The 10,992-nt window shown below is 40.8% G+C and overlaps 1 protein-coding gene across 1 annotated transcript; it reads left to right on the top strand.

The window, feature by feature from the left end:
- The first annotated feature begins 9,019 nt into the window (after positions 1 to 9,019).
- Positions 9,020 to 10,599, top strand: LOC105899503 (ATP-sensitive inward rectifier potassium channel 1-like). Its single transcript, XM_031574167.2, has one exon. The coding sequence runs from the start codon at positions 9,020 to 9,022 to the stop codon at positions 10,139 to 10,141; it is 1,122 nt and encodes a 373-aa protein (XP_031430027.1). The 3' UTR covers positions 10,142 to 10,599.
- The last annotated feature ends 393 nt before the right edge of the window (positions 10,600 to 10,992 follow it).

Below are 10,992 nucleotides of genomic sequence, written 5' to 3'. Positions count from 1 at the left end.
TCTGTCCAAGTGAGCGTCACTGGATCGAGAGAGAGAGAAAGACCGAATCAGACAACGTGCCTAATAAGATGGGTGGTGGGGGTGTGTTGGTGTGTGTGTGTCTCTGTGTGTGTGTGTGTGTGTGTGTGTGTGTGTGTGTCTGTGTGTGTGTGTGTGTGTGTGTTGGATAGATATGTGTGCACGTGTGAAGCACAGTCCCAGCTCCTCTCTAGAGGAGGTCCTATTCGGTAATCAGGGACCAGGGTAAGGATATTGATCTCACCCGAGCCATCTTTATGGTTGTTTATCCACATTGTTTTGTGAGTATGTGGATGAGGACACGGGAATGAATCTATTTAAAGGCTCATTTGTACGGCAAACTGTACTTACCACACTGGGGAGAAGAGTGTTGCAGTATGAGTGGGCTTGTCCAGAACCTGCGGATGGAATTATTTAATCCACATTCATCCATTTTCTCCCCTGCACAGAATCAATCGCCATGTTACTCACATTATAAATGGTCTACTGTATCAATAAATTAACAATTCATATTAGATGAGAGGTCATCGGGAATAAGTAAACACACACACACACACACACACACACTACGGAACCCACATTTACACATGCACTTGCTAGCACATGTAGTTATGGCTGGGTAAGCAAAGTGCCTTTTCTGTGGCAAAGCAGTCCATTAATGCAATTTGCTGGTGTCCTTTGAAGCAAGCTAACTATGTGGGACCTTTAGGCAATGAATATATTAATGATATAATATATGAATTGATAGATGTACATATTAATCTATAAAATATGACACAGAGGGGTCAGTAGCTTATTTGTCTGGTATCCTCCCCTTTCTCTTCTCTTTCTCACTGCCCCCTTTCATTCTCTTTCACTTTGTTCAGGGTTCATTAGCTCTGATTGATCTTCTTGTCAAGGCGCATGACACCTCAATGAACTGAAATGTTACAGGCGCCCAGAAACAAGGAGGACAGGGCCTGAAGACCAGTGTGCCAAGGACTCCAACCAGAATAATCTAGTCACGTAAGCGACCAGCAAGCCAAATGAAAGAGAGAGGGAGTGAGAGACTTAAGATTTGCCTTTTGTCTCATAAGAAAGTGTGTCACTTAATTCATTTTGTTCCTTTTTGCTAATTACACTCACCATCGGTTTCAGCTTCAAGAGGCTTTAAAAGGAAAGAGAGCTCTTTATACTTTTTGCTCCTTCTAAATTTAAATCCATATACAGCATAGGAATTCAGTATTGGAATAGTGTCATTGGCCTGACAGTGGGCAGAGACACAAACAGTCCAGGAGAGATAAACTGGATGAAAAGGTACGTTTACCCTCCTAGCAATAAACATCCAATAAAGATTTAAAATAGCACAAAAAGCAGACATCACATCTGACTATAGCAGATGTTTCTCTCAATTAGTGGCCTGAGACTGGGCATATATTTGTTCAGCTTCAGTAGACTTGGTCAAAATGAAGAATGTTTTGGTTACTGAATATTTAAGTAAAAACTTTATAAACATACATCTGCCCATTTGTTTAGTATTTTATCATTTGTTCACGCTTCTAGAACAATCTGTTCGTGTCTAATACTAGTAAATTATAAATTGAGTTCCCTTCTTCATGTAAATGCATTATAAAACACAGACACCCCTAACTTAATGCCTCTGTACCATCCTCTGTAACAATAAATCATAACAGAAAGCTCACATTTAGGGCTAAGAGCAGCATGGTCTTGAACACAGTACCTAACCAGCATTAGAGTCATTCAAAACAAAACAATCTGGGTTTATGCTTTATATGTAAGGGATAATGTATAGTCCGGCAGTCATTATCGAAAAATTAATCTTGACGGGACGAACAGAACCCCGACGCGCAGCGTTCCAATATTCTCATATTGGAATGGACAAACCCCAGAAACTGGACAGGATAACCTTCCACTGTTTTGTTAGTCTCCCTGTGCAGCAATCAATCATGCTCGTTTACATGAAAACTGGATGGGCGTCACATTGTGCTGAAGAGAGCTGAGGAGAAAAAGGGCCCATTTAGCTATGGTAACGTGTTCAGATTTCAAAACATTATGGGGATAAAATTGGATGTTTCAAACAGTACCAGGAGCAAGTCTTCATTGTCTCAACTGTAAATACTGCCTAGTAAAGATGACAAAAAACAGGTTTAGGGTTTTTCTTGTGTTTACAGTTGGTCAACTAGAAGAATTAAAAAGGTCTCTCTGACATGTCCACAAATTTGAGATACATATATATGCAAATAATAGAAGATAATATGATTTGGTGCAAAAATAATAAAATAATAAATTATATTATTTGTAATACAATATAAAATAATATGAAAATTGAATTTCATAGAATGGTAGTTATTTGATTCTGGATTTTCAATCACATTTGTCTCAAAAGTGCACTTGGACCTCGTTAATTCTCAGCTGACGAGTTGTTCTTAAACAGAAAACGTATTACCATGACTGCTCTCCCTCCTACTTCAAGCTTCCTACTTCCTACTTGAGCATGGCAGTCGGGAGGTTGGGTTAGGGGACCCAGATCTTACTCTGCAGCTGCAGCGGTGTTTCAGAACAGGCCAGATCCAGGCAGAGGAACATCACGGTGACACAGTGTGGAGAAAACAAGAATAGCATGGGGGCTGATGCAAAACACACTGCAGCACCTATCCACTGCTACTGCTATAGCAGAGGTCCCATTCCTTGTCTCATCACACAACATTTTCAAAGACTCTTTTTGACATTCAGGTTTTCCGTGATACAGATGCAAGTAACATAAGAGACCAACTAAATAACAGCCATAATGTTATAAACACGTCTTCAGTTTATGTACAATTCACACTGACCGACTGAATGACATGATAGTTAATTGCTTGTGTCTGCAGTCAGTTGTGCATGAGTGTTGAAGCCAGATTGTTGTGGTCAGTCAATACAAACAGTATCAATGGACTACCGTTGGCCTAATGCCAATGGTGATGGCTTCTCATCAATGTCCTACGGCTTTCCAAAGCCATTATGCCTGTGGAAAAGTACGGTATATTCCCTCTATTTCATCAAAGAGCTTAAATGCCTCCTGATGAACTGGTCAGTCTGTGTGGGAAAATGCAGTATGTTGAAATGAATGACATGAAAGGGACAAGAGGCCATTTCATTGTTGTAGTGGTTGACAAACCAGTTCCCTAGGATTGGATCGGAAAAAAACAGACTGCAGAGTGTCGACATTAAAGAGTTGGACTTTTCCGGAGAGGATTCTGATAAGGTCCTCCTAATACCAACATCTCTCTCTCACACACTCTCACACACACAAACATGGAGACATGACACACAACATCTCTCTCTCTCACACTCTCACACACACAAACATGGAGACATGACACGCAACACATCTCTCTCTCACACTCACACACACACAAACATGGAGACATGACACACAACACATCTCTCTCTCACACTCACACACACACAAACATGGAGACATGACACACAACATCTCTCTCTCACACACTCACACACACACAAACATTGAGACATGACACACAACATCTCTCTCTCACACACTCTCACACACACAAACAATGGAGACATGACACACAATACAACTCTTTTACAGGGTGCTCTGTCATATGAAACCAGGTTGGATCAAATGAGTGGAGAGCAACGGAAACACACCTTGTACTCTTATTCCCTATTCTTCTCTGTCTAAAACCAGCACACTAGTACACTACAGTCCTTAAAATACCAGGATACTTAATAGCACAGATGAATTTATTCAGCTTGCTAGTGACAGAGTATTGTGACAAAGAAAGAAAAAAGCTCCTCAACTTATCTTTAAACTGCATTGCTATTTAATCTATTACTTTTCTGTTGGTTTCCTACAAGGCTTTGAGTGGATGTGCAGCTCCCAGGCACTAAATATATGTGAATATGTAAATATGACACATGAATAAAATAAAAATAAAACAGCAAAACAAGTGAGAATACTTTTCCAAATGTGTTTCCATTTTCCACACAGACATCATGAAAGGTATAATGTCAGGGCAAGTCAGAGGGTGAGAGTTACGCAGATGCTACCAGTCGAAATTTTTTCATGGAACAACAGCACTTGTTTCTGCCCTTTAAGCACACCCTGGTGCACTGAAGCAGCTGGGAACCGAGGGACTCCACAGCCTCTACCCAGAAATAAGACCAGGCCTGGAAGGGCACAATGAGAGCCTCGGGGCATGATCAGGCCAGCCGCTGCATTTCACTGGAACTTAATTTCTCATTAACATTCCAGCACCGCACCTGAAGTGTGGCATTATGCATCTGGCACAGGTGAATTAGAATGACAAAGGGGGGAGGGGGAGGGGGGGGGCATTTTGTGTCTCCGTCTAGCCTGTTGCAGGTAGGCACAGATGCTTTCAAAAGAGCCCAAGCAAGCATATGCAGAAAGTCTGAAATCTTTCATTCTGGAACACACACACACACTTTACTTTGCCCTCAGTCCTAGGCCAACAATGCATAGGCTGTACATTTGGGTGATTTTGCTCTAAGGAATGCATAGAGCTGAAAGGTCTTTCTGAAAAAGATTTGAGAGAAAAATAATTTGCATGAGAAATGACCATTCATCAAGGGAAATTAAATTATTTATTTTCTCCCCACAAAATTTCAGATTTTCACTCAGCAGAATGTGTTACTATGAACACATACGTTGTTACTGTGAACACATCTTTGAATATTCCAGATTTTCCCCCTTTTTTTAAGTTGTTATTTTAGGATTCGCTTTGAGCTTTAACTTGGTAAAAAATGTATGGGCAAAACTATTTTACATCAAAAGACAGATGTACACTATACAAAGAAAACTTTACAACAATTCCACCCAAGAAACTTCAGTTACAAGTCTGGATGATGTCCAAAGAAAACCAGTAAGCTGCTCTCAATACATAGTGGCACAGGAGGAAATCATATTATAAATTTCATTCCAAGTACACCTTGCTTTAAAGCTATTCCAACCATCGTCAAAGCCAGGGCTTTTTGCATTTACAGGACCCAGTAACCAGATTAAAGAGGTTTGAGAGGACAGTTACCGGCTTTAACCTTGAGCGTCTATCATCAACACATAAAAATGATATTTATGTTAAGGGTTCATGGCTATCAGTCCAGACTGGAACAAAACTAGGCCTGGCTATAGCAGAGTGAGATGCTATCTGAGTCCTGTTTTCAGTAACCAACAGTATGTGTAAATGCTAAACAGTCGGCACGCGCTTCATTCGCCATTGTGAAAGGGAGGCGATGCAGATGCCGACTCTGCATGTTGCGGGGTAAACAAACAGGATTTTTGGGTGTCAACATCACCTAGACTGATCTCGGCCCCCGTTTTCTTACTGGAGCCATACAAAAAAGACGCAAGGTGTTAGAGACACACCCTTCAGAGGGAAGAGTAAGTGTGCATGTGTGCTGAATGGGGCCACAAGAGAAAGAGAGCAAGATTGAGGGACGGAAAGGAAAGATATACTAGACAGAGCAAAAGAGGGAGAGGAGAACGAGCTGGCTGTGGACCAGGTTTTGAAACTTCTGGAAGTTCAGCAAGGTAAACTCTAGCTATTCCCTCCATTAAATGTGCCACCTGTTAAAAGAATTACGGCAGTACCTGTGTTGTGTACCTGGGGGTCCAGGTCCCTTGTTCATGTTCATGCTCAAAATGTTTCTTATCTGGTATACATCAATGATCTGACCATTTCAGTACTGGATTATAAAGATTTCTACACTTGGACAGAGATGCCTGTGTCTGAGAGCATGCTGTTGGCTTGAACCTCACTGAACCAAGGATCATTTCAAGATTTATTTGCAACTTTAATCAAATATTTTTCCATAAATAAGCTATGTCAGTTTGGCCCTTTTGGTATTCTACTGCTCTTGATGTTAATGGCTTCAACAGCTGATAACAAAGTTAGTAAGTTTTTGACAGTCTGGCTAAATATACTGGACACTAAATATATGGACACATTTAAAAGCTATTTTGCTACTTGATGTCCCTAATGTCAACAGATTTGTGTTTATTTTTTTTTTAATACTTTGTTGTAGGTGCGGGAACATGCGCCGCAGGATTCTCGTTCTTAGTAGGCACACTCAAGAAGGTTGTGCCACTAGAGAGTGCCACCCACAACCAAAGCGGCAGCACCTAATTTTTGGTAAAAGTAGATAAACTATCTATTGACCTATCCAGAAGTAAATGAGCGCGCCTTGAGCATGGGACAGTGTGACAAAGACTGCACTGCGAAACAAGCCACGTTTGAAAAGAAAAGAAAAGCAAAGCGAAACGAAAGGGTTAATTGGAACAATATCTTATTAAATATCTTAGCCTACTTTGCGGTAGTTTAACGGATTTACCCAGCCTAAACATGATTTGGCTGTCATTTGACCGTAGTTTTGAGTTGATAAGCAAAGCAATTATTTCTATAATAGATCACCTAGATGTCAGCTAACTAACTTCCTGGGCACTGAACCCAGTGACAGAGGGCTAGCATCCACAGATTTTAAAAGCATTTTGAAAGAAAGAATAAACGTGTGTAAGACACGTAGGCCTTCTGAGGCAAATATGTTTCTTGATCGTTAGCTCATTATGTGCGCCAACATTAACCCAACAACCCGATTTACACGCTCTCAGAGTCTTAACGAATACTCAATAGACCCAATGATGTTATTAGAGCCAATGTCTGCCACACTGTTCCTCGGGTGTCTTGAAACGTCTGCAACAGCTGAATGACCTTATTGCCGAAGCAGTCGAGACAGGCATAGTCAGCAGAACTTTAATTATTCTGTGAATGTTTGGGTGCATGTTTACTGTCTCTCTTAAGATGGTGGACAGATCAAAATCAGTTACCTGTTGCATTGTTGTGTTGTGCCAGTTCGAGTTCCAGCTCGACAAGTCCAGGCTGGGCATCCTTTTTCGTTTTAGGTTACTGTCAAGTTATTTTTTTGTTTTTGGCATTTTGGCGTTTTTGGCATTTTTGCTTCAAGTTACCGTTTGCCTTCAATGTGATACTCATCTGAACTGCTAGCACACCTTGTGCCGCTGTCTGAGTATGCAATATGCGAATATTTGCATACATGATGTGGGTGCGCCCTTGTGCGGGAACGTAGACGGAGTTTCAAGTTTACAATACACATCAAAAAGACTTGCACAAACCCTACAGAAGAAGATGTGCAGGGTATTGTGAAAGCTACCTAACAAACTCTTTTAGGCTACCACAACGCTAAATAATCATGTAGTTGAGATGCACTAACCTTCATCCAGTCAATCTTTGGTGTCTCATAAATTGCAGGTACTCCTCTAGTGTGGAGAGCCTGTCCTGGGGTGGGCTGCAATTATTTAGTGAGACTTTAAACAATGTGAAGGAAATTTGATCAAGGACCTAACTAAAGCATAAATTATGTTTGGCATCAATAACTTACTACTATGTTTTTGCACTGAGGAGGTAAACCTGGTAAACAGGAAACAAAAAAGGTTGCTGGAAAAGCATTGAGCTACTTGTGATTAGTGCATAATATCAACCATTTTGGTCAAAATGTCCCATGAACACCTTTAGCTGTGAAGCTAACACCCACAAAAAAATGTATATTCCTTTGTGGCATAACATTTTGTAGGTCATCAAAAGATCTCGAGAAGGGAGGTGATAACTGTCGTCATACAATACTGCTGTGTTCACACTATTCGCACAAATCAGAACAAAAGCTTCTGAGCTCAGCCCCAAGGAATAGGTTAGCAAGCATGGTGGCCATAGTATTTAGCTTTTATACTATTAGTGGCTAGCCCACTGACTTATAGCATGGGCATTGACTTACATTTTTTAAATTTAGTTGGTGAAATAAAAGGAGTTACAGCAAGTGGCATCTTTCCAGGCTTAAATTGTGAAGAATACTTCAGTGCATCTCTACAGAATCACTATCAGTTTTCTCCAACAGAATTATAGCGATTCCTACAGCTTAACTGTAACAGTAATACACACACCAAGGTCATTGTGTCATTTTTGTTTCTTTTCATAAACATGTCTTCTAAATAAGAAACATATAGAAATGAGATTATTTAGGATAAATAGGGTAGATATGGAATGTGTGTGTGCTTCTTTGTGTAGTTTCTCGTGCATGTGTGTGCATGGTTAACAGGTCAGACAAAGACTAATCTATGTGAAGCGCGGAGTTAGAGTTTTCTCTCCGCAGGTGTGACTAGAATAGGGAAATGTTTATTAATGCATGCAAAATTATGACGGGGAGCATAACTAACATGAACTCTTGTATGGTGTGGTAAAGCCAACTATCTAATAACCATGAAAAGATGTCACGACAATAAACTTCAGTGGACAAATCAAATCAATAAATGACTATTGCAAAAACAAAAGTTAAACAGTCTGTTGCTTAGCAATGTAAATGACTATGCTAAGTAATCTAGATGTACGCCCAGTAATTATATTGAAGTTACAAGTGGTGCAACCTGGCTAAGGAAAAAATCTTAGGTAGTCACTGCTGTAGGAAATAGTTTGACACTTCTGCCACAAGCGGACTACACGGTAAAGGGGGACCTTAGGTCTGAGAGCTTGAGAGCAGCAGTGGTAAGAGAGCAAGGGCCTGCTCTGTGAGAACAGGGAGAAAGAGAGGAAGCTCTAGGTGACTTGGGGTTGTGTTCACTGTTTACATACGTTCCTGATTAAATCACACAATGAACAAATTCCAGGTGTACCAACATTGTTAAGTATGAGTTCCAAATGGCAGTATGAGGTCTGGCTGCTGTGGAATCTCGATCAAGAGCACAAGGACCTCCAAAAGGGTTAAGAAGCCTAAACACTAAAACTATCCCTGAATGAGATGAAGAACATCTTAAAAGATCTGCAGGTCTGAAGGTCCTGCTAACATTATTACAGAATCAGAGTTTTATTTATCTCTAAATATTTATGCCAGGATGTGTCTAAACTGTGAGTCTGTGTTTAATTTATTTTGATATTCTCCATTGTATCTGCAGGTGCAATCCCACATTTGGAAAATGGTACGCTCTTTACGGAAGTGTCTGAATGACTACCTGGCAGAGCGCCAGATTCGCCGAACCCGTCTGGTGACCAAAGATGGCCACTGCAATATTGAATATGGAAACATTAAATATCAAAACCATTTTTCCTACATTCTCGACTTCTGGACAACGCTTGTGGAGATCCGTTGGCGTTTCGTTATCTTCTTCTTTGTGGCCTCTTTCACAATGAGCTGGTTCATCTTTGGTCTGATATGGTACTGGATTGCTCGAGACAATGGAGATTTGTACTGGCAGGAACAACCAGAGAAGCACACACCATGTGTGGATAACGTCTTTGGTCTGACCACAGCCTTCCTCTACTCGCTTGAGACCCAAACGACCATAGGGTACGGAGGACGTGCCATCACTCCACGGTGTGCAGGAGCTGTTGCCTTAATCATCATTCAGTCCCTTATAGGTGCTCTTATCAACTGCTTCTGGTGTGGTGTTGTCATGACTAAGATCTCCCTTCCCAAGAAGAGGGCCAAAACTATTAGCTTCAGTGAAGCAGCTGTCATTTGTCCTAGGAATGGTACACTATGTCTTCAATTCCGTGTGGCTAATCTCAGGAAGACCCTCATGATCGGAAGCCAGATCTATGGCAAGTTGCTGCGTACAACCATAACGCCTGAAGGTGAAGCCATTATTATGGACCAGGTCAACATTGATTTCTTGGTTGAGTCTGGAAAGGACAACCTGTTTTTTATCTGTCCCCTGACTCTGTATCATGTCATTGACAAGTCCAGCCCATTCTTTGAGATGGCAGTGGACACCCTGCATCAGCAGGAGTTTGAGCTGGTCGTCTTCTTGGACGGAACAGCAGAGTCTACAAGCTCCTCTTGCCAGGTCAGGACTTCATACATCCCACAGGAGATCATGTGGGGCTACAAATTCCAATCCATCATCTCCCGTAGCAAAGAAGGGAAGTACCGTGTGGACTTCTCCAACTTTTCCAAGGTGGTACCCGTGCCAACTGCTCACTGTGCTTACTGCTTTCACAATGTGAAAGGCCATCATCATCATGCGAGGAATGGAACTGACAACCAGGGATTTGAAGTCATAGACATCTATGACGCAGCCCCTGCCACCAAGATGTAAACTTCATTGATGGTCTAGATGGTTATTATTAACAGTAACTGCAGACTATGCCTCTGTGTCACGATGTAATGTGTCTAATGGAGTTGTGTCAATTGCTATGAGCTATTGGACTAATGTATGCCTTACTTCTGAAAAACCACACAATTGTTTAACACCTACCACACAAGAAAAAATATCCATTGTCATTCCAAAGAATACAAGGGCTACACTTTTACAAAACTGGAGATCCAAAGAACAATTAGGCTTTCATTTTTTTTTCCTTTTTTAATACTGATGCAATACGTTTTTATATGTCTGAATTTCCAGCCGCGCTGGTTTTAACACGGTCTTCCGAAAATCAACTGTTTCTTACTTGGCAATTCAATATTAGGAGTGTTTTTCAAGAAAATGAACCAAGTACTACAAAATTACGAACGCAATGAACTTTGACAGGTTTTCTACTTTCAACTCTTTGTAAAAATTTGTACATAATAAAGATATATTACTTCATTTAGTGTTCACTGGTTGATGGGTATAAAAGCACTGTAGATGAGAGAGCCTTTGTTTTTATTCCGTTAACCCTTTTGTATAAAACATGCACTTACAGATTCATTCATATTAACATTTAAGTTAACTTTTTACACTAATACAAGAAAGTATATTTTCATTGTCAGATTTATCTTGGGCTCAGTAAAGATCTGTAACATCAGGGTTAGAGACAGTTAGACGAACAAGGCACAGGTCCAAATCCATTTATCCTGGTTCTACACTCATAGCCTTCTGCCCGGGAACAATTTCGTTGGTGACAGCAAACAGGCCATCATTCATGGATTGTTGGGACAGTGCAACAAGCCTGGAGGAGGCATTTATAA

The sequence above is a fragment of the Clupea harengus genome, chromosome 9, assembly GCF_900700415.2.
Source record: "Clupea harengus chromosome 9, Ch_v2.0.2, whole genome shotgun sequence".
NCBI lineage: Eukaryota > Metazoa > Chordata > Actinopteri > Clupeiformes > Clupeidae > Clupea > Clupea harengus.
This window is presented reverse-complemented; position numbering and strand designations above follow the sequence as displayed.

Coding starts and splice junctions, on each gene's coding strand:
- LOC105899503 (XM_031574167.2), top strand. CDS start 9,020: ATGGTACGCTCTTTACGGAAGTGTCTGAATGACTACCTGGCAGAGCGC.